The 22,151-nt window shown below is 34.8% G+C and overlaps 5 protein-coding genes across 9 annotated transcripts; 1 reads left to right on the top strand and 4 right to left on the bottom strand.

Annotated features, from left to right (window-relative positions):
* Positions 1-1,863: 1,863 nt before the first annotated feature.
* LOC126677142 (ribonuclease MRP protein subunit POP4) lies at positions 1,864-6,269 on the bottom strand. Of its 4 annotated transcripts, XM_050371617.2 has the most exons (9): positions 6,157-6,247; positions 5,481-5,575; positions 4,647-4,932; positions 4,388-4,464; positions 4,027-4,292; positions 3,685-3,753; positions 3,516-3,574; positions 3,054-3,155; positions 1,864-2,075 (listed from the first exon to the last, which is right to left on the bottom strand). In XM_050371617.2, exons 3-9 carry the CDS (start codon positions 4,870-4,872, stop codon positions 1,978-1,980), a joined length of 897 nt encoding a protein of 298 aa, XP_050227574.1. In that variant the 5' UTR covers positions 4,873-4,932; positions 5,481-5,575; positions 6,157-6,247; the 3' UTR covers positions 1,864-1,977. The 4 variants fall into 4 exon arrangements, with proteins under 4 accessions (XP_050227574.1, XP_050227573.1, XP_050227575.1 ...); XM_050371616.2 differs by lacking the exon at positions 5,481-5,575 and having other exon boundaries at positions 6,157-6,269; XM_050371618.2 differs by lacking the exons at positions 5,481-5,575; positions 6,157-6,247 and adding an exon at positions 5,895-5,982.
* Positions 6,270-6,559: 290 nt separating this feature from the next.
* On the top strand, positions 6,560-9,436 carry LOC126677141 (uncharacterized). The gene is made up of 6 exons (XM_050371615.1): positions 6,560-6,956; positions 7,060-7,251; positions 7,333-7,572; positions 7,727-7,944; positions 8,245-8,499; positions 8,901-9,436. The coding sequence occupies exons 1-6, from the start codon at positions 6,560-6,562 to the stop codon at positions 9,120-9,122; spliced, it is 1,524 nt and encodes a 507-aa protein (XP_050227572.1). The 3' UTR covers positions 9,123-9,436.
* Positions 9,437-10,071: 635 nt separating this feature from the next.
* LOC126676254 (mitochondrial import inner membrane translocase subunit TIM14-2-like) lies at positions 10,072-12,092 on the bottom strand. Its single transcript, XM_050370417.2, has 3 exons — positions 11,922-12,092; positions 11,319-11,491; positions 10,072-10,443 (listed from the first exon to the last, which is right to left on the bottom strand). The coding sequence occupies exons 1-3, from the start codon at positions 11,922-11,924 to the stop codon at positions 10,287-10,289; spliced, it is 333 nt and encodes a 110-aa protein (XP_050226374.1). The 5' UTR covers positions 11,925-12,092; the 3' UTR covers positions 10,072-10,286.
* A 1,823-nt stretch (positions 12,093-13,915) lies between these two features.
* Positions 13,916-16,858, bottom strand: LOC126679342 (60S ribosomal protein L2, mitochondrial-like). Its single transcript, XM_050374357.2, has 3 exons — positions 16,658-16,858; positions 16,217-16,344; positions 13,916-14,990 (listed from the first exon to the last, which is right to left on the bottom strand). The coding sequence occupies exons 1-3, from the start codon at positions 16,658-16,660 to the stop codon at positions 14,180-14,182; spliced, it is 942 nt and encodes a 313-aa protein (XP_050230314.1). The 5' UTR covers positions 16,661-16,858; the 3' UTR covers positions 13,916-14,179.
* A 1,050-nt stretch (positions 16,859-17,908) lies between these two features.
* LOC126679592 (putative disease resistance protein RGA4) lies at positions 17,909-21,450 on the bottom strand. 2 transcript variants are annotated; one of them, XR_007640894.2, is made up of 3 exons: positions 18,869-21,450; positions 18,593-18,760; positions 17,909-18,510 (listed from the first exon to the last, which is right to left on the bottom strand). XR_007640894.2 is itself a non-coding variant. In XM_050374646.2 (2 exons), exons 1-2 carry the CDS (start codon positions 21,334-21,336, stop codon positions 18,748-18,750), a joined length of 2,481 nt encoding a protein of 826 aa, XP_050230603.1. In that variant the 5' UTR covers positions 21,337-21,450; the 3' UTR covers positions 17,909-18,747. The 2 variants fall into 2 exon arrangements, 1 of the variants encoding a protein (XP_050230603.1); XM_050374646.2 differs by having other exon boundaries at positions 17,909-18,760.
* Between the last annotated feature and the right edge of the window lie 701 nt (positions 21,451-22,151).

The following is a 22,151-nucleotide window of genomic DNA, read 5'->3' as shown; positions in this document are numbered from 1 at the left end:
ATACGTCTTCCCTAAGGGTTCAATTCGATTATATAGTTGATATGGCTGTGTAGGGCCATAGGTATAGAGTTATGCAAGGGACATTGATGAGAATGATGTACTAATAAAGATAAGATACCAAATTCTTATTTACAAGTTGGACTGAAATGCAACAAATTAGAAAGTAGAAGGACATGAGAGTTAATGCGGGTCATTGTTTTTCTGCTGCATATGCACATGTGCCTACCTCTGCCTCAGGGCATGGGAATTCAAAACACTAGTCACCCAAAATAAACTACTAGCCATTCGACCATAATGCCTCTAATTGGTACTAAATTTGTGATTAAATTGGTATTAATTAGATTTGATTTGTTGTACTAAATTATTATCATTGGTGGCCATATAGCAAGTAACAAACTCACCAACAAAAGATGACTTGTCACAATAAATTTAGGCCCCTGTATTTCCTTCCTTGTGATAATTGTGTACTTTTAGTTTTTAAATGCTCATTTTGGAGTGCTGAATCATAACAATAATTGGAAAGACTGAAGATTTTGTGAGTCACAATCATGATGCCCTTTTAGGCTTTTAGCTCCCACCACTTCTTTTAAGGATTAATGCCAAGCAAGATTACATTAAAGTTTCCAAATGTTCTAAGTGTTTGCTTTGTTTAGAATGGAAGCAACATTATATAATTTTCATTGTGGCTTTCATAATTTGCCTTAAACTCCAATCTAACTACAAATCCTTAGTGACAACTCAATTTTGCCGTGCAACGTTATCACTTATTGAGTAAAAATAACAAATTTAATAGTTTTACATTATTTTTGAATAGTGGACTACTATTTACCGCCCCAAATAACCACCCACCGCCCAACTTTTGACCAAACTACCCCTAAATCATTTTCATTTTTTTAAAAAAAAATTCAATTCTCTCAAATCAATAAAAAACCCAACGAATATCCGAACGGATTTATAATAAAAATGTTAAAATCGACTAAAAATAAATCTAACAATTAATCGGTTTTAAATTTGTTCATTTAAAAATTTTTAATTTTTTTTTTAAAATTTTTTAATGGACAATCGCCCTAAGATGGCGATGGTCCAATGGACCATCGCCATCTCCTGGCGATGGTCCATTGGACCATCGCCATCTCCTGGCGATGCTCCATTGGACCATCGCCATCTCCTGGCGATGGTCCATTGGACCATCGCCAGGAGATGGTCCAATGGATCATCGTCCAGCTTTGGCGATGGTCCATTGGACCATCGCCAGGAGATGGCGATGGTCCAATGGACCATCGCCAAAGCTGGACGATGGTCCATTGGACCATCGCCATCTCCCGTCGATGGCCCATTAAAAAATTTTAAAAAAAAAATTAAAAATTTTTAAATGAAAAAATTTAAAACCGATTAATTGTTAGATTTATTTTTAGTCGATTTTAACATTTTTATTATAAATTCGTTCGGATATTCGTTGGGTTTTTAATTGATTTGAGAGAATTGAATTTTTTTAAAAAAAAATGAAAATGATTTAGGGGTAGTTTGGTCAAAAGTTGGGCGGTGGGTGGTTATTTGGGGCGGCGAATAGTACTACCCTTTGAATATTATAAAGTACATTCTTTTGCCACAAGCCACATCAACCAATGTTATAACAGGCGTGTCAATAACATTATATGATCTTAATGTGCCATGTATTATATAAAGTAAAAAGTAATTTATTATTCAATTACACGTTCAGCTCACCGTCACGTTTATTGTTAAAAATTAAAGAAAAAGGACTATGATTTGATAAGAGAGCAAAATAAGTTGAGGGACTTAGTGTAAATTACCCCACATAATAGCAAAAGATTAGTGTGCCTCGAGAGACTATCGGCAATCAAATTAAGTAAACTCAAATTTTGAACTTTCTTTCTTAATTGTTTCAACATCTAACAAATACAATTTGAAACTAATATCATATCAGCATACTACAGATAAATTACCTAACTAAGATGATCACAGACTCAAATTTCTTCCGGTGAGTTTGTCCCCTTGTAATGTAATCTTCCAGGAATCAACTTGGAACATAAAAATAGACGATCTTTTTGGCACAGCTGAGAACAACAAACGTAAAATAAGATTTTTTTGCTAAACAATGCAGATATATTTAATCCAATGCTTCAGACTGTTCCTAAATTCACGACCTGAAAATAACAGTCAACTATGTGCTGAAATAGATGTAAAAGATCACATATATTTCATGAACATTGCATGCACCTATTTTGCACGGAAACATAAATGCTAAAATGGAAAACAGCAAATGATATTATAAAAGTAGGTTCATGTTTTTAGAAGTTTCCAGAAACGGAAACAAAACGCCGACGGGATAAGCTTACGTGCAATATAGGCATGCACTGACAAAAATTAGCTCTTAGATACTGAGACTTCAAAATCTATTCTTAGTGTTCTCATACTATAATGCACATGAACGCAGACAGCATCTATAGGAATATAACGTAAAGTAAATGATCCTATAGAAATATAACCTAAGCAGATATATATGTACAAACTCAGCTGAGCTTTAATCCCAAACTAATTAACTATGTGAGTCAGTTCCTCATTTCCAGTTTCCATCAATTAAAGACTATACCCTTCAAGTAATTGTCCAACTTACACTGAAATTTTAGGCATTGGAGCAGAGCCACATACACAGGGGTGAAACCAGAAATTATTTTTAAGGGGGTCAAAATTTTATAGTTTACTATAAAATAAAAGATTAAGGGGGTCAATTTATATTAAAAATGAATATAATTATTTGATTTGGACAAATTTATACACAATAGTGATGTAATTTTTTTTAACAAAAAGTGGTCAATTGGCAATCTATTGCCCCATGTGGCTTCGCCACTGCACATACAGAAACCACAGATAACGAACCGACAACAATAGTGAAGACATTAGAACCACAATCATCGAGTAGAGCAATATGCCACAGGTTATAGCGAGATACACATACAGAAGTATAACAGGTTACACAACACGGTCATTGATGATAATTAGATCAGTTTTAGGTGTGTAGCTAAACAAAGTACCATGAAATTTGTCTTCTTGTGTGACTAACCCAAATGTTTCCGCTGTTTCACGGATCATTATACCACTAACTCCAGTGAAAGATGCTATCTTGCTGTCAACAACTACCACAAAACAAGAAGAGACGTTAACATAGTAAATGAAATAAATAAACTGCATGAAACTAGCAAGTAACAGAGAGAGATATGTGTCCAATCAATTGATACAGAGAAATTAAAACTTAGGTTCTGGTTATGATTGTGCCATATGGTTTAACTACTTGTGAAGCCGTGACATTTAAACTACACTAAAACCATCTTTACATAGTAAAAGAGAAAAACCACAATATAAACTGGAAGTGAAAGAAATCCGTAAGCCGTTACAATCAAAATATGTTCTTTGAGACTCATAAGCAACATACAAGCAACCAACAAAGAGTCAATTCACATTTTCAAATTAAAGAAAGAAAGAATAGCCGAACTGACTATATATAATAGCGCCATGCAGATCTGCTCCAAGAAGACATTGAGCTAACTGATTTTTCCTGCAAAATTTGAATCAAATTCAGGTTAAGGAATTGATGGACTGCAGATTACAGACACGGGAATAGCAAAATTATTGCATTATCAGAGTTAACCGTAATGAATATCTCACCCAGTATTTTTGAGGAGCTGAAACATGTAAGCTTTCCACATCTCATGCCTCGGCTTAACATGGTCAAATCTGCCATGTAAACCCAAATTAAAAATGAAATTCTTATTAGAAAAAAGTATAAGAATTAAAGGGAAGCTATTGTAGAATGATAACTTATTAAAGAATCTTTTAACAATGGCATGCTTTGCTCCTAGTGCATAAATCATCAGGATTCTAAAGAAATGCTAATTCATTGACCTCCACAAATTCAACTGCAATGAGTCAATGACATATTAAAATAGTCCAAATTCAGCCTAAACAAGACCAGATGTGCAACCAAAGTCATAGCAAGGATAAACCCACTTTAGGGAATGTTGGGGTAAATTTAATGATCCGCATTTCTTGTGTTGCTTCATAGACATGTGCTTTTTAGACCGCTTTGAGTGGGCTTCCAAAGCCCTAATACGAGAATTAGTAGATTTGCCTCGCCCTTGTACATAATTATCAAGAAGGATCCAATTGTCGAGTTTTTTATTTCTAGATCCCTGCATATATTTCTGGGCAGAATCACCATGCTGAAGAAGGTCATGTAAAATCATGTCCACCTTGCTTCCCTTATTACTCTGAAACTACAAGTGCCAGGAATAAATTCAGCCAAGAAGCTTAACACAAACGAAAAGATTGAAGCTGCTTTAATAGATCTTAGTTTAGAAAGAGAGAATACCTTCGCATTTTCCGTCAGTATATTCTCATGTACGGGATGGGTGAGCTGTGAATATGCTGGAATATTTTCCTCTAAATCTATAAACAATAAATAGTGTAGAATAGTTATTTACCCAATCAAAAGTTAAATGCACAGTAGACCTACACATAATTGATTGCAATATTAGTCTAACTAAATAGAAAACTACACCTGCTTAAATATTAAAATCAATAAAGAAGATATTTATCCGTATGCATAAATATTTAAGATTAAGCAATACCTGGTTTAAGCGAGCTTTTTGAAGAGGGAGTAACTGGAGTAGCCGGAAGATTTGCTGGGGAAACAAGAGAAGAGGAAGGATTGGTATTAGTATTATTTTCTTTTTCATATTCCTCATTCGATCTCGGTTTTTGGCTCTTTTTTTGTTGCTGAAGCAGCTCAGTTCTAGCTACAGCAAACCTTCTCTCCAATGCTTCCAAAGTTCGTTTCTTTTGGTCTGTACTCATTGCACCAAATGTAGCATGTGTGTGGATGGCGTCCCTAGAATATGAGGTGAAAAATCAAACCTAGCAAGTAAAAACCAATCATCAGCAGTGATTAGACAAGTACCCAGAAAAATATCAAGCATTACTAAATATTTCAAGGCTTCATATATGCAATTGCAGTAGCAAGGCATATAAAAGGTAAACTGTCACATTTAGTTGCTTCAAAGAAAAACTTCAAATGCAGGAAGTTGTTTTCCTTGAATATTCTAATGTCTCAGACAAACTTATTATCCATAAAGAGCACAATGTACCAAACCAAGCAATAATTCTTTCAAATTGCAATTTTTTTTTGGTCAAGCCAAAAGAGATTTCATTAAAGCAAAAAACTGCAATACAACTTAGAGTAAAACTAATAAAATGAAGATCAATCCACCTATCTAAAAGTTGTTAATCTGAACGACTATTACAAAATTTCAACAACAATTAACTTCTTCAACTTTGCTATAAACTCTATCCGTAGAAAATGAATATTCTGAAAAAGAAAAGAATTTCTAGCTGTTCCAGACCATAAAAACAGTCGCATTGAAAGCAAACCTCCTAATCCTTACCAAAAGAGATTCTAGACATACTAGATTGAATATTTACTGTTTTAAGCTCTTTACTCCAGACTTCTTTAGAAACTGGGCAATCACTTTCACAAACCTTCCACTTCTTTAACTTATCCCTACGTTCAGAAACAGCAAACAACTTATCTAAACCCACACCTTCAACTCCAAATTCCACATTACTTACAAACTGCAGGGTGTAGTGTACCGCATTCCGACCTGGATTCCACACATTCTAGTACAATTTTTGGGTAAATTATAGATATCTACAATGGTTTATGAACAAAACTTCATGTTTCAAGCCAAAAAAAAACAGAGTTCTTTTTCTCTAGGTACTCATGACATCACAATTATATAATATTCAGTAAATTTGCAATTGCCAAGCCAAAAAAGGAAGAGTTAAAAAAGTAGCAAATAAAACAAATTCATATAGAGTACCTTCCACAACTGCAAATCACTTGTTCACTCTCTCTACTTGAAGCAAACTAAAAACTTTAGGTAAAGAATTGGAATTTCAAGAATAATTAAATCGAATTGTTTTTTGGCTTGTGAATTGAACCAGCCCAGCTCAAATTAACAAAACTATTTTATACCAATAATCTAGCAGTGAACCAAATCAACTGAATCATTTAAATTTTATTTATTTTTGAATCAAAGAGACCAAATTAGTTGAATTATTCGTTAAGTTCAGTTCAATTACCTTCAACTCCACGCTCGCCGGCGGTGAGAAATAACTTTTGTCTTACGTGGCAAAGTCGTCGTTATCACATTGCCGCAAGAAAAACTTGAGAGGATTAGTTAATAGGTCAATTTTAAACACTTTTAATTAAACAAATAAACAGATCAGATGGTCGTCATAGCCAACAGTTTCCGCGTCATCTAGTCGTCGACAGTTACCGGAGAGAAGTGACGCTTTTGTATCTCTCTTTTTTGGCGTTATTATTTAGAAGATTTTGATTCCCCCTTTAAAAAATATGGTCGGCTAGGGTTTCTTTTCCTTTTTTGATTAAACAATCAATGCTTCAAATTCACGCCTCTAAAGTTTCCGTTTCGCTTTATATAAACTTTTAAAGAGTGGAGGAGTGACTGTTGTTTTACCTAAAATGGTGGAGGTGAGAGGAGCTTCCACGTGGACAGAGGAGTTAGCCAGTTTAGTAGCGGACACCGGAGTAATCTACTCCGCCGGAGAATCACTCGGTATATCAACGCCGGCAATGATCTTCAAAGAATCGGAATATAAAAGAGAGGAGAGTGTGAAGGATCAAGTGACGGGGTTTATGAAATCATGGGGGGAAATGCTGTTAGATTTAGGTCAAGGATGTAAAGAGATTTTGCAGCAGAGTTTAGTAACTGAAGATTCGTTCATAGTTCAAAAAGTTGGAAAACCAATGGCCAAAGTTTCGGATAGATTCAAGTTTTTGAATGAGTTTTTACCCGAGGATCGCGATCCGGCTCATGCTTGGCCTGTCATCCTCTTCGTTTTCATTCTCGCTCTTGCTGGTTAGCTCGCAATCTAAATTGATTTTATTAAATTAGATAATTAATGTCTGTTCCTTTCAATTGATTTTGATTTTTGTGAATTTTGTGTAATCAAATGATGCAGCATTGAGTGTAAATAGCACACATGATAGCTCAGTCGCGCCAGCGAGGAGAATGCGTATACATCCGCCTACTGCTACTCGGATACTGCTTCCAGATGGTAGGAACATGGCTTATCATGAAGCTGGTGTTCCTGCTAATAGAGCAAGGTTTTCCATGATTGCTCCTCATTCTTTTCTTTCGTCTAGACTTGCAGGTAAAATTAACTCCTTTTTCTTTATTATCAAAGAAAGTAGGTTTACTGGATGAAAATAAGTTTGTGTTCCTCCAATTAAAGGTATACCTGGAATCAAAACATCTCTGCTTGAAGAGTTTGGTGTTCGCTTGGTGACATATGATCTTCCTGGTTTTGGAGAGAGTGATCCACATCCTGGAAGAAATCTTAACTCGTCTGCATTCGATATGCGCCACCTAGCAAATGCTGTTGGTGTTAATGGCAAGTTTTGGGTGCTGGGTTATTCCACTGGAAGCAAGCATGCTTGGGCTGCTCTCAGATACATTCCGGATAATGTTGCCGGTAACTGACCTTCTCCTTTAGTCAATTTATTTATCTCCAAGCAGACCATTGATGTGCAAATTTGTAATAGGTCCAATTTATTTTTCCAAGCAGACCATTGATGTGCATTGATATACTGAAACTTCTTGTGTGATTATCTTGACTGAATTTGCAGGTGCTGCTATGATTTCCCCAATGACTAATCCTTACGAGCTGAGTATGACAAAGGAAGACAAGAGAAGAACATGGGAAAAGTGGTCGTCGAAAAGGAAATTCAAGTACTTCCTAGCTCGGAAGTTCCCGAAGTTTCTCTCTTCTTTTTATCGCAGAAACTTCCTATCCGGTTTCCATGGCCGAATTGATAAGTTGATGTCTCAGTCACTTGGGAGGAAGGTTTGTTCCATATCCCCAATTGTATGCTTTAAATTTAATATTCTTCTATTTTTCTTATAAGAATTAAGAAAGTTTAGCTATTTCCTGGAGAACCGATTTCGAAAAATTTGGTATGATTCTCTGTTAATAACTTAATACATACTCTTCAGTCCACCAAATCCTAGTTTTAAATTAAATGAAATTCTACATACGCCACATTTGATTAGTCTCATAAACTAATATGACTAATTTAAAAATGTGTGCTTATCATAAATTAATTATTATAAGAAGTTGCATAACAAAGGCTTGGCACACTTTCAGGATGAAATGTTGATTGAGAATCCAATATTTGAGGAATTTTGGCATAGGGATGTGGAAGAATCAGTCCGTCAAGGGAGTACAAAACCGTTTATTGAGGAAGCTGTGCTACAAGTTTCAAACTGGGGTTTCAGCTTGGCAGATCTTCAGGTGCAGAAGAAGTGTCGAAGTCAAAGCATTCTTCATTGGCTCAGATCCATGTATAGTCAGGCAGAATGTGAATTGGCCGGATTTCGTGGCCCAATTCACATGTGGCAGGTTTAAACACATTTTTCTATTTTGTTATTACTGCTTAATTCGCCTGATATATAGCTCACTCGTCACAGCAGCGTAATATCTTGATAGGATGCAAATTTCTGCTAGTTTGTAATGTTAAAAGCTCACATCATAAGAAATCAGATTTCATCTTAATCTTAAACCGAGGATGGCATAGAGTTCCTACCTGTTTGGTTGTGAACTAATTGACAGCGCTATAACAAAATGTTCTGTTCTGTGGAACAATTGTGCCATTAGGCATTCAAATCTAGTCCATCATTAAGTGCATTTTGTATATACAATTCATAGCAAAGCAACTTGTTCCTGTCATTACAATATTCAATCCTGACATAATTTCTAAAATGTTCCTTTTGTAATTTAGTATTTTCTTTGATTCTGAACAGGGGATGGATGATCATGTAGCACCGCCATCAATGACCGACTACATAAGCCGGATTCTACCTAATGCGATATTGCATAAGCTTCCAAGTGATGGACATTTTTCATTTTTCTACTTGTGTGATGAATGTCATAGACAGATATTGTCTACACTTTTTGGAGATGCCCTAGGTCCTCTTGACAAGATGGAAATGGATGAAACTTCATTGGAAGAGGTAGCATTATGAAATTTGACTATAGATGAACCCTTGTTGTCTCTCTTTTTGTCAGTTTTTGATGTAAATATCACAGCCATGGATGGCTTCTTATGCTGCGGAAAGCGTTAAATGATATCTTGAGGTATTTTCATCCCAAATTTTTGGAGGATAGGTTGAAGAAAGCGGTTAAAAGCAAAGAAGCTTCAAATCTCAATGAAGGTTTTTCATTTCTTTACTTAGGTGGATTCTCATAGTCTTAATGATGCACTTGTAATTTCCTTTTACCTGTACAGAGATTTGAAAATAACATCTAATTTGTATTTGTGAGTGTTTCTTCCCTTTAATTCCTCGATTAATCAATCATTATATTGATCTCTTGGCGATGGATTGCGATAATATTAGAGCAGGATAAGCGTAGCTTGTGAACATGATTAAATTCTAGAAGAAATAATTACATAAACATAAATTTTGAAGTTTCGTTTGAAGTTGGTTTGAATAATGATAAAAACCATATTAAACCAAAATTGAAAATCAGTTTTTTTCATACATTTACATCCAAACCAATCTTCTTTAATCATTTTAATAGAATCCGAATAAATTTTGATTTAGTTAAAATGGATAAATAGATTAATTTGATTTTTGCTCAGTCTACTAAGAAGTGCTTCCTAAGGAAAGATAAAGTTCAAACATCAGTGATCATTGTTTGACCAATGCATTTAGACAGATTGCTTGTTAAAGCAGACAATTTAAGACTTTTGACTTGGGTTGGGCTAGATCTAAGCAAAAGAGATTAGACCTAATTACATTGCCATGTGCATAACATGTTCTGCCCTGCCCCGTAAAGTGAAGCATATGCATTGGGAAAATCATGAACAACACTCGGTTATTACTATTATTAAGAATCATCATAATCAAGTATTACTAGTAGATTAGCATATGCACTGAATATGAAGGAAAACTGAAAACAGAGGAACGCAAATTTCAAAAGAATCAATAACATTAATTTAATGGACACAATTTTTCTTTAATCAAATTACATCGATGTGGGTCCTATGATAATACCTTGGACAAAGACCGACGAATTTCAAGTTGGAGAATCGGACATGAGATTGTGCGTACGGTCTCACACATTCAGTTTGAGTAGTAAGCTATAGCAGAATGATCCAGCAAATTCGGAGGAACAAGTCAAAAGCATCAAAATGCAGAGCCACCACCTTTCATTTTCCCAAGAAAGAGATCTTTTGCCTCATTAATTTTAGAAGCAAGATAATGGCTACCGCCTGAATCTGGATGATTTGCAATCATCATTCTCTTATGTGCTTCCTTAACTTTATCCATCGGAGTGCTCTCTCTGAGAAGACACATCTACCAGTGAGAAAATTAACCAAAGAAAATGCAGAATCGAAAAGAATAAGAATACAGCCAAACTGGCCTGATCATGTAACTCAAGCATCTTATAGCAAAGTTGCAATTACAGAGAACACAGCAATTTGCTCACTCTCTAGGCAGGCATATCTAAACAAATATAAGTAGAACAAGTTATCCTGTTTTAATAGGCATGAAGATCATATCATGTTGCACGAAAATGTAAAAACAGAAAACAGCGAAACACCAAAATACAGGACTAGTTAATTTTTCATGCAAAATAGCTGATCATAGTTTATATTCTATAGTCAAGGTCCACAAGCTTTGGAAACTAACATAGTAGATGTATGGTCTAATAGCTAAGAACTCCATTACTTTAGTAATAACCTCAGTTTCTCCAGGTTCAAAAGCCGAACCAATCCACTATCCGTTTTATGTCAATCAATATGTGGAGTAACTCCAGTGGTTTGGAAGGTTCCATAATGTGGTGGTTCGGGCTGGTTTTCACTAATATGCTATTGAGCTTTCTCTCTTTCTACGCAATGAAAACTGTGGTATCTTCATTCTTTTGATCTATGTTGATGGATCAATTGCAAGGGAGCAAAGAAATGCCATGCTCTCTAAAGTGGTCCGCATCTCATTTCATTAGAGATACCTCATTTAGAATCATCAATTGATGGTTTTGAAAAAGCACAACTTAGGTCGCCAATTTTTTAGGTAGCAATTACCATATTATATGATCCAATTACGCTATCAAAAATGCACGAACTCATTCTTGTACATCTCCAAAAACAACAGTTACGCAATGCTATAAACAGTTTGAGAAAAGACATTTTCACAACAAAAGTTGTCCAATGATACCTGACTCCAAGTATTAGTGCAGCTTCCCTCTTTGTCATGGCAGATTGGAAACCACCGTCATAAAATTTGCGTAACCTTGGCGGGCTCGCCTTTAACGCCTGCCAAGCCTGAATGCTGTATCTGCCAGCATAGGCAGCAGCAGCTACAGCAGCCCCGACTACAATCTCCGCAACCTGATAACAATCAAAGTTAAGCTCATTGATAATTAAACAACATCATTGAATAATCAAGAAAATGAAAAATGATAATTAAAGAACAAGAATTTCGGGTATAACTTTATAACAAAGACATCACATGAAATAAATTAATAAATAAATCATCTTTACAATAGCTGAGCAGTAAGAAAATCTTCCATACTATATCATTTTAATCCTAATTGAGATTAAAACCGAAACTAAAATGTAAAACTGATTATGCTGGTATAAAGGCCAAATTAATCACGAAATTATACCTAATTGAAATTAACACCGAAAATTTTCCATACTATATAATCAGGTCATGAACAGCTCAATCAAAGAACAAAACTCTAAAAACTGGACTCTAGAAATTGAATAAAAATAAGAAAATTAGACTCAAAAGAACCGAAATTCGCAATAGACTCACCATATCTGTGATATCGTAGAGCTTGGAAAAGAAGAATTGAAGAAAAGGAAGAACAAAATACCTAATTAATAAACCTTTTAGAAATAAAGTTGTATAATCACTGCCGCCACTTTGAAGTTTCAAGAAGTTTCTTGTTTGGAGAATAAGAAAGCAAAATCATTTTTGTTCGTTCTGAATAAATTAATAAAAAAAATATCTTCCAATAAGAAAGCCGATTTTCAATTAATTATAAATAAATTTAACCCTTCAAATTAATTTAAAATTTAGAATTAATTACTACATTTAAAATCATCATTTTTACGCCAAATAGATTGCAATTCTATCACAATATTTAAAAACTGGCAATTTCATACTGTCATCTTTTAATCTTTTACATTATATGGTCGTTTGAAAATGCGGCGCTTTCTCCCTCACTCTCAAATCTCTTCTATTGTAGTGTTTGCTTTCAATAATTTTAGATTTTAGTTTTATTTTGTGCTTCTTCTCTTCCTTTATGGAGTTTTTGTCTTCCTTTGTGGAGTTATTTTTACCCTTTGTGGATTTTCTTATTTCCTTCATGGAAATTATCTTGGGGTGTAGATCTAAAGTATTATCAAGAGAATTTTTATTTCTATTATTCTATCAATCGGACTCATACAAAGACCAAAGAGTCGATTTGTGGTTTAAAATAATCACCGAGTGGAGCGGGCGGATCGCCGAGTTGCACATCCAAAGAGCTCCGTCAACGCGTTTGAAGAATTTAGATATAAATTTCTGCTATTTTACTGATGTCCTACTCTCTATGTACTTCTTGAATGTATTGTTTAGCTTACATTTAGATCAAGTTGTACGTTTATTTATCTATTAATGAAATATTATTATTATTATTAAAAAAAAAAAAATGCGGCGCTTTGTAGCTGATGTGGCGCGACGAGTCAAATGCCACAAATAATTGATTTCTATAAAGTTGATTATTTAGTTTAAATTTTAATTTAAAACCACATATTTTTGTGAAAAATAAAATTATAAAATAGCAAATTATTCTTCAAAATATTAGTTACATTATGACCAACTACTAGTGGCCTGTGAATTGTCACGCCTGGTTGCCACTTCAACTGCAAATCGCCAATATTTATGAATGTTGATATAATTACAAAAGATTAAAAGGTGTTGATTGACATTGACAATTTTAAATGGTGTGCTAAAATCATAAATTAATATAAAAGTGATAACTTTACAAATAATTAGTCATATTTAAATTTTAATTTAAAAAATAAAATAAATTATTATTAGGTGATTCGAGCATAAAATCAAGTTCGACCTCGATTCGTCTAGAATACGAATGAACACGAGTCGAGCTCTTATCGAGCCGAACACCGAGCTGCTTGCAAACTGCTCTGTTCGTTTACACCCCTAGTTAAAACAGAGATGAACTAGTTACTAGTGTATTTAAATGAACAAAGGATCAACGCGCCCCTTAAACTTGTGACACGGGGTCATCTAACCCAATGTATACTTTTTTGAGCAATTAACCCAAAAACTCTTCATTTTTGGGTCAAATAACCCCATAATTGTATTTTTAAAATGCGTAAAATACAAATCGGAGGTGAGAGGTGCAAAAAGGTAATTAGATACTTTCCTAATTGTTGCGATATAATTATTCTAAATCCATTTTTTGAAATAAAAATACAAATTATAAGGTTATTTGACCCAAAAATATAAAATTTTTGGACTAATTACTTAAAAAAGTATAAATTAGATTAAATGACTCTGTGTCACAAGTTTAGGAGGCGCATTGACCCTTTGTTCGTATTTGAATCCCTCCACTATTTCAATCTAAAAAAATATTCATGTCAATTTCTTTTCCATGTTATAATAAAAAGAAACTAAATCTAGAATTTTGACAAAATCTATCTATAACTTAAAAGTATGAAATTTCTTAACTTGAATTTTTCATTTACATTTTTCATCTGGAGTAGGTCACTACTATAAATAAGTTTTAAAACCAACAGAGATTGAATCAGAATGAAGAGCAAAAATTGAAACCTGTGGCATACAATCAAAATTGTCATGTCAGCTTGACATCCAAAAACTCGAGTCAGGCAGGCAAGTTTGCACTTCACAATCTAAAAACAAACAGGAGATTTTCTAATCCGACACTAGAAAAAGAGAACCTATCCGACCAAGTTGTTCAGTATTATTGTCGAGAGCGAGCTTTTTAAAAGATATTACTGCTAAACCAACACCATTACAGTTGCAGAACGGATCAAAGTCTGGTATTAAAATGAAGACCCGCTAATAGAACCCAAAGCACCTTGCCACCTAAAACTCTGCCAGTGCCACGGCACTGCTGCTTTACGTTTACCCCTATTATCCCACACCTTGCTCTTAGGGTTCCACTTTTCAATCTCACTCAGAGAGAATGCGCTCTTTCCGTCATTTTGATCTCTTATTTGTGGAGCAAAAAAAGCTGGTTTTGCCCCAGCCACTGCTATCCTCGGAAGATTAAGAGAATCGGCAGGGGAAAGATGGCGAGTTCCTTTTTTGATCCTGGAAGAGGAAAAGGCGGACATGAACACATCCCTTACGCAAGTCTTTTTGCTTCCTGCAGCATGAATAGTGGTAAGACTCCTCGACTCAGAAGTCATTGCATTTTGAAGGCCAACCACTGCATAAGTTCCTGTTCGTCCAGGGGAGCTAGTTGCCTTTGTTTGATCCACTACCCTAGACAGGGAAGCCAGGGAAAACAGGCCACGAGTGGTGGTTGAAATAGGTTCAGGGTTCTTGCATGGTGGAACAAACTCCTGCTCAACTGCCCTGCTTTTCTTTTGGAACTGTTGGTGTGCACCCTCAACCCAACGTACCAGAGCAATCCGAGAGGAACGGTTTGGGTCATACTCTATCCTTTCTATAACACCCATAGCCGGTGTGCTTCGCTTCATATCAATTCTTCGATACAATCGCTTTACACCACCTCCTCGGTGAAAAATTGTAATACGCCCTGCAGAATTCCTACCAGCAGTCTTTCCTACATGTGAAGTCAATTGTTTAGGGGCTCCACTTACCTCCTTGACTTTTCTAGTACTTCCCCTGATAACCAAATAAATAAGTAAAAGAATATCAGCAAGGATCACTAAATGCTTGCAGACCTATGAAAATGCATAAGTGATTTAATGTTATGACCCATACAAGAATGTGTTTAAAGAACTTTTAATAAATCAACTTTTTATACACATTATACATGGCTTAATAATGTTGCATCACCATCTAAAAACTATTTTTTCAGTCTATACAGAAAATGCAGTTAGTTAGGATTTTGGTGTAGGCCAAAAGAAACTTGAATTCAATTTTATTTATTGAAGTTCTGAGACTGGGTTATGACAGGCTTCACTGGCCAGTCAAGCAGGCATAGGAGGGTGATGATGTCTTTCCAAACTCATGAGTAATGAGTTAAGATATGGAAAAAAATAAAGCAATGGCAAATTCTATTTAAAGAGTACCAAGTTGGTAATATAAGCAATTCAGAGTAAGAGATTAGGACCCAAGAGTAAGATAAAAAATTAATTCAACTTTCTTGCACTAGTCTAGGAGAAAGAACCCAAATCTAGTGAGGTTAACCAGAATCACAAGCTTAAATATTGTCGAGAAACATGATAAACCAAGCTCTAAGATGCTCTAAATACATCCAAATTTACTTGAGCCCCTTAACATCAACTAAAAGCTGATTCTCAGTTTGCCAAAAATCAAATGAGAGATGTTAAACCATAATATGGGTTGTCACCAAAGGTAGTTCCTTTATGTACTCTAGAAAGCTATTGAACACTAAAATTTCATCAGAAAAACAATAGACACAGGATCGGATCAAACATAATGAGGATACTGTAAAGCAAGGATATTCATCATTTTATACAGCATTTTCTGGAAAAAGATAGCTAAAAGTGTTTGCATCATCACTAAGACTTATAATATGGAAACTTAATTAACCAATTAAAACAACCCCAACGTAGTTGTTATTGACTTAGTTGCTAATTTTTTTTTTTCTAAAATTCCGATTAATAACTGTGCTGCTTTTCTTTGTGAACCCTTGAATGAACAATGGGCATTATAACCATAATGAGGTTTACATTATTTTAATTTAGTAGAAAATTTTAATGATGTAAATTTCATGAAGCCGAATCTATGTTTCCAGCACTGCAATTCCCACTAAAAAATGTTCCCACACTTTACAAGCGGTTAAAATGCTTAACACGAACAAATCTAAAATCCACATTTTTTATCCACTCAACCAATTGAACATCCGGATTAGTTAGCAGTACCTGATTCCAATAGCAGCTTCCTTTCCCACTGCTGGTGATTTTGCCTTGAAAGACTGCCAAGCCTGAGATCCAAGCTTGGCAGCATTTGAAACAGCAGCCTCTGCATTGCCTGCCATCATTGCTGCAGCCTGATGCAAAGAATTTTTTTATAATGCAGAACCAAATCAGAAAATCAAGAAGCATAGAAAAACCAAGTCATGATTGAAAATAATGAAATCCCCAAAAAAAAAACAGCCCGTAAATTGATAGAAATTATTAGTACAAAAGAAAACGCCCTCTAAAACCCTAAATTAAATCCTGAACATAAAAAAGAAGATAAAATAATGATCACTACATTGTCAATAAGAACAGTAAGACAGAAATTCAATTGCGGTTTCTAAAATTGATTCTGCTAACTACATACAAATTTACTTTTACAAAAAAGGAACGCTAAAAACTCACCATTTCTGCAAAGCCCTAGAGCTCTTACAACAAACACAAGCAAAATTGAAATGATAGAAATTAAACGAGACACTTCCTCTGTAAATATAGTCTTCACTTAAACTTGCATTTCAGCTCTACAAACAACGCTTTGACACTGGTTTTCTTGATTAGGGCTTGGAGATTGGGTTTTTAGTGCATTTTTCTTTTCTTTTTTGAATTTCCTCATTTATTGAAAGCAATTTATTGTTTGGTCCTCGAAGTTTTCCACAGTTTAAATCACATCCCTCTAGTTTCTTTTTTAAACTTCACATAAAAGATTTAGAACAAAGGGTCAAACACCCAACCCCCGAAACTTGTGACACGGAGTCATCCAATTCAATTTATACATTTTTAAGCAATTAATCCCAATACTCTTCATTTTTTGTCAAATAACCCCATAATTATATTTTTAAAATGCGTAAAATATAAATCGGACGTGAAGGATGCAAAATAATAATTAGATACTTCCCTAATTGTTGCGATATAATTATCCTAAATCTGTTTTTTGAAATAAAAATGTAAATTATGGAGTTATTTGACCAAACAATAAAGAGTTTGGGGATTAGTTGCTCAAAAAAATATAAATTGGGTTAGATGACCTCATGTCACAAGTTCAAAGGACGTGTTGACCCTTTGTTCAAAAAAAGTTTATCAATTAAAGACTCGATTTTTAAATTTATTATTACGTCCGTCATAAATTGATAGGCATTTTAAGATAAATATAAATATTGAAAAGATTAATTTATCTATAAATATAAGTTAATTTATATAAAAATATCACTTTTTATTTTATTTGGTGTTGTAGTAATCTTTATTTTTTATTTTCTTTTTAAAGCATGACAATCAATTATTTAAGTATAAATGACTGTCTATTATTTAGAACAAAAAATAGTGTCAACGAAAGGAGTATTTTAGTATCTGAATTATATTTCTTTTGAATTTACTGTTATATATCAATTGGAAAGGAGAAGGTGTTGTTTAATGCTTATAACATTTGAGTTAGAGTCCATTGATACTATTATAAATTTTTAAAAGTATGTAAAATGTAAGTTTTAAATATAATTCTGTAAAATTGATAAGTTGTGATTAAGCACTTTGCATGTATCTTATTTTATTTTATTGATAATGAAAAAGTTGTTGTCATTGATTGTTAAGAGGAGAATCATGGAAAAGGTCCAAAGAAATCATAAGAGTAAGCAGCAATTACAAGTAAACTCAATATATTAATGATTTAAACAATAACAAGCTGTTCAAAGATATATTATTTTTCGATCATAATACACATATCAAGGTTTGAAACAATGAATAACTGAATACATAGTCACAAATAAAAAGTGAACCAAGAGAATCTAATTTCAGGTTTTCACCACAAAACAACTCTCTCTCAGCAATGAATAAATACTTTCACAAGCTAGCCCTGTTGAAGAGCTACCGAGGCACTCGTCATCTCGCACCGATGATCCTGCAATGTTGTGCCTTCTAATGATTGTGCATTAATCATGCTTCTGTTGTCGTCGTCTGCACCTCCAATGCTGCTCCTTGGACTTGCTGGCTTCAATTTTCTAGCAACTACCGAAAAGGCTGGCTTAGGAGTCAAAGGCGAACATGTGCTCTTGGTTTGCCTCATCTTCTCACTGTCTACTACTGAAATTTTATCAGAATTCCACTCTTCACAGATGATGGTCATTTCTGAGTTCTTTCTTTGCCATGCCGCCTTTCTCCCATGGATAGGCTGCCATCCATTGTTCCAACCAGCTCCAACCCCATTTCGGGTTGCCAGAACTCATCATAAACATAGGATTTGCAGATCGTGAAGGGTTCTTCATGGTTTTCTGTCAAGAGATACGAATGAAGCTAGATTAACCTCAGAATAATTCTAGAGCTATGGCAGATTTAAATGAAGATATTGATTACCTGATGGGAGAATGAATAAGAAAGTGCATACTCATTTAAATGAAGATATTGGTTATGCTCAGCTCGAAATTAAATTGATTAGCACCTATACAATGATCAAATACTAGATAATTAAACTTCGTTTCAGGATCGCAGGACTGCTTATTTGTTTCTTCCTATGGGTTGTAGCTGCCATTAAAGTTGGAAACAAAAATCATTAGTACAATTAAATTAAAACGAACAAGGTTAGAAAAGGTTCGAAATATGATTGACCAAAACAAAAAAGCGTCAAAATACCTGAACTCCTCGCCATCAATACAAATTTTGGGGACATGAGAAATGTTGGACAAATCTTGTACAAGTAATTTACAATTAAATATACTTATTTCTTGAAGATCACTGAGGCAACCGGGCAACTCTTTCATGTTGGGTAAGCGATCAAGAGTTAAGTTATGAAGAGTGTTGGTGCAACTATTGAGTAGCCACCCTGGAAATTTCACCAATTTTGGTAGACTTGAAAGTATCAGTATTTCAAGGCGGCAGAATCGAGTTTGATTATTGCTCTCTTCCTCCTCCATTTCCAAATCAAGTTTATCACAGTTTACGATATCAAGAAACTCTAATGAAGTCAGGTATTTTATACTCTGCGGCAAACGTTTTAAGCTTGAACAATTCACGATAGCCAGTTTTCGAAGGCTGTTGAGACCCTGCAAATCTTCAAACAAGAATTCTATGTTTTTACATGCGAAAATTCCCAAATTTCGAAGAGATTTCAAACAGCCTATTCCATTATTTGGCAAACACTTCTGCTTTGTGGTTATTATCAGAGACCTAAGGCTGATGAAGCACCTCATATCACTGGGTAACTCTTCAATTCTATAACAGGCGAAAAGCCATAATGTTTGTAAGCTCTGTAACTTGCAAACAGAATCAGGCAATCTTCTTATTTTGGAATAAACTAAATTGAGAAATCTCAAATGCTTTAACATACCAATACCTTCCGGCAGTGTCTCTATTTCTGAATAAGACAAATCCAAGTATCGCAGAAATTGAAATCTTGGCAAAAACAGCGTCTGCATGAGTGATGGGCTAATAACGTCAGAGGACACAAAAGGTATAATGGTTCGTACACCGGCTAAACCTTGTAAGATCGTCGGGAGACTTTCAGGAAGTGAATTAGGGTTAGCAAATAACAAATGCCGAACATTTCCAGGTATTTGTTGGGTTGCTGATGTTACTATTGAGCACTCTTTTTGTGTCAATGATAATGCAAGATCATGCATCAGATCATGCATTTGGCAACAAACCCCATCCTTCATTCGAGAAAAATCTTGCAAAAAAGATCTCGAACATAATTCTTTAAAGTAACGCAATCCAACGTCTTCCAACTCTTCATGCTCATTCTTACACTGAAGAAGCCCATGTGCCATCCAAAAATAAGTTAATTGTAAATCACTATAAATAAAATCCTTTGGAAAAAACGAACAATATGCGAAGCATCTTTTTAAGTTAGATGGCAACTGATCATAACTTATTCTTAGTGCAGGCATTATGTCATCCTCCTTCTGCTCTAGTTTCCACATCTCACTATTTCTTACAGATTTCCACTCATGCTCACTTGTGATGGAGTAAAGCAAATTTCCTAATGTTACTACTGCAAGAGGAACTCCTTTGCATTTATTTACAATTTCTTCACCCATTTTTACAAGATTTGGATAGCGTGCCACATCTTGTGCGTCGTTAAATGCACATTTGAGAAACAAAGACATACAATCCTTAAGAGAGAGATCATTTAACTTGTAAGGTGGAACACTAGCCATAACGGAGGCAACGTTATTTTTTCTTGTCGTGACTAGAATCCTACTTCCATTAGCACCTCCCGTCAACAAAGCTCTCAATTCATTCCATTTTTGACGGTCCTCATTCCACACATCATCTAAGATAAGCAAGTACTTTTTATTGTTTATAGTCTCCCTCAAAAATGCTTGCAATTGTTCTATATCCCAGCCTGTACAATTTTGAGAGGTGGCAGCCTGGTTGATTTTTCTAAGAACTTCTGGCAAATCAAAGTCATTAGATATACATGCCCAAACCTTCATCTCAAAATGCCTATGTACCCTTTCATCATTATATACCAGCTTAGCAAGTGTAGTCTTCCCTATACCTCCTATTCCCACAATTGGAAGAATGGAGACATTTTCTCCATCGAAAGCATTCAATAAATGGTCTATGATCTTCTCTTTATCCTCGTCCCTCCCAATAACAGTTGCAACATCCACAAAAGAGTAGGTCAATTTCCTCTCCCTGCGAATGACTTGTGTATAGTTGGCCCCCTCAGTCAAACCGAAATCAGACTTAAGTTTAACGATTCCAGCTACTCTCTGTCTAAGGTTCTTTAGCTTATGGGCCATTTTAAAACGGAATGCAACTGAATTAGAGTTTGAAAAGAAACGTTTTACCTTTCTGGTAGTATTCCCTGTATCTTTCACCACCTGCCTTCTCAATGCTTCGCGCTCGAACTCATCCACTGCATCTTCGATGTCATAAAGGACATATTTGAGGTCCTCAAGCCACACTTGTATCCGGTGGTTGCGTGACTGGTGCTGCTCGGCGTCTAGAAGAACAGCAGTTATGGCCTTTAAGGAATTATTAATTTGTTGAAGATGGCTTTCAAGTCCCCATGCCAAGAGAACTTCTTCAATTGCAAGAGAGGCTAACTTTTCGAGGACGGTCTGAGCAAGGTTGAGCAGAAGAGATTCAGCCATTCAAAAGTATGAAAAAAGAATGAGATAATGAGTTCTATGCTTTAAGCATGAATGTATGTATATACAGACTACAGTTTAACCTACCCAAGTAAACGAGTCAAGAAAGGCAACTCTGCTTGTGGCCTATGAGTGGCACATGCCATGCCAGCATCTCCAAATTATTATTGGCTTAACCAATTAAAAGGTCCTTCTATTTTTAAATTTTATTAATTTGATCCCTCTTTACATTTCGTTATTCAATATGCTCATTTACTTTTTTTTGTCTAATGAGTCCATTAGATGAGAAATTGGAAGCGAGCCGCTAAATTGCCGTTAAGGATAGGAGGAGCGCTTAGGGAGAAATTAACCCCAACCTAACGGTTTATTGGCCAGCGCTTATATTATTTGGGTTATAGTTTATTGGTAAATTTTATAGTATCTTTTAAATTTTTATGTATCTAATTCCTTCCAAAAATGACAATGGAAAAAAGATCATTTCCCACGGAAACCCTAATAGAATGGAAAATATTAATTAGATTCATGAATACCGAAAAGGAAAAATTCATTCTACATACAAGAGAATGGAAAGACAATGATAAAATCAAACAGTAATTTCAGACATAACAAAACTTAACAAAAGAAATGAAAAATTATACTTCAAAAATAAATGTATTAATGAAATTTGATAGCAATTTACTGAAAAAGGGGTTTTCTTAGCCTCTAGATGTAGTTTGTGTAATGTGATTCCATTTATGTAGTGAACCTTTTTAAGAGAAAGCTCATGCTAATTTTCTGGAAGTTAAAAGTGAAGTGGATTGCCTGTTTAAAGTATGTTT

This window comes from Mercurialis annua, linkage group LG4, assembly GCF_937616625.2.
Source record: "Mercurialis annua linkage group LG4, ddMerAnnu1.2, whole genome shotgun sequence".
NCBI classification, from domain to species: domain Eukaryota; kingdom Viridiplantae; phylum Streptophyta; class Magnoliopsida; order Malpighiales; family Euphorbiaceae; genus Mercurialis; species Mercurialis annua.
Note: the sequence above shows the minus strand (reverse complement) of the source record. Positions and strands in the feature narration are given on the sequence as shown.

Bases quoted from the DNA above. Each gene is read 5' to 3' on its own strand.
- LOC126677142 (XM_050371616.2), bottom strand. From the start codon at position 4,872: ATGAGTACAGACCAAAAGAAACGAACTTTGGAAGCATTGGAGAGAAGG. The intron at 4,293-4,387 runs GTATTCTCTCTT...TGGCACTTGTAG, and splicing joins TACTGACGGAAAATGCGAAG to TTTCAGAGTAATAAGGGAAG. The intron at 3,754-4,026 runs GTGGGTTTATCC...TTTACATGGCAG, and splicing joins TTACCCCAACATTCCCTAAA to ATTTGACCATGTTAAGCCGA.
- LOC126677141 (XM_050371615.1), top strand. From the start codon at position 6,560: ATGGTGGAGGTGAGAGGAGCTTCCACGTGGACAGAGGAGTTAGCCAGT. The intron at 7,945-8,244 runs GTTTGTTCCATA...GCACACTTTCAG, and splicing joins CTCAGTCACTTGGGAGGAAG to GATGAAATGTTGATTGAGAA. The intron at 8,500-8,900 runs GTTTAAACACAT...GATTCTGAACAG, and splicing joins GCCCAATTCACATGTGGCAG to GGGATGGATGATCATGTAGC.
- LOC126676254 (XM_050370417.2), bottom strand. The intron at 10,444-11,318 runs GTATCATTGGAC...GTGTCTTCTCAG, and splicing joins GCACTAATACTTGGAGTCAG to AGAGAGCACTCCGATGGATA.
- LOC126679342 (XM_050374357.2), bottom strand. The intron at 14,991-16,216 runs GTACTGCTAACT...TTTGGTTATCAG, and splicing joins GAAGCTGCTATTGGAATCAG to GGGAAGTACTAGAAAAGTCA.
- LOC126679592 (XM_050374646.2), bottom strand. From the start codon at position 21,336: ATGGCTGAATCTCTTCTGCTCAACCTTGCTCAGACCGTCCTCGAAAAG.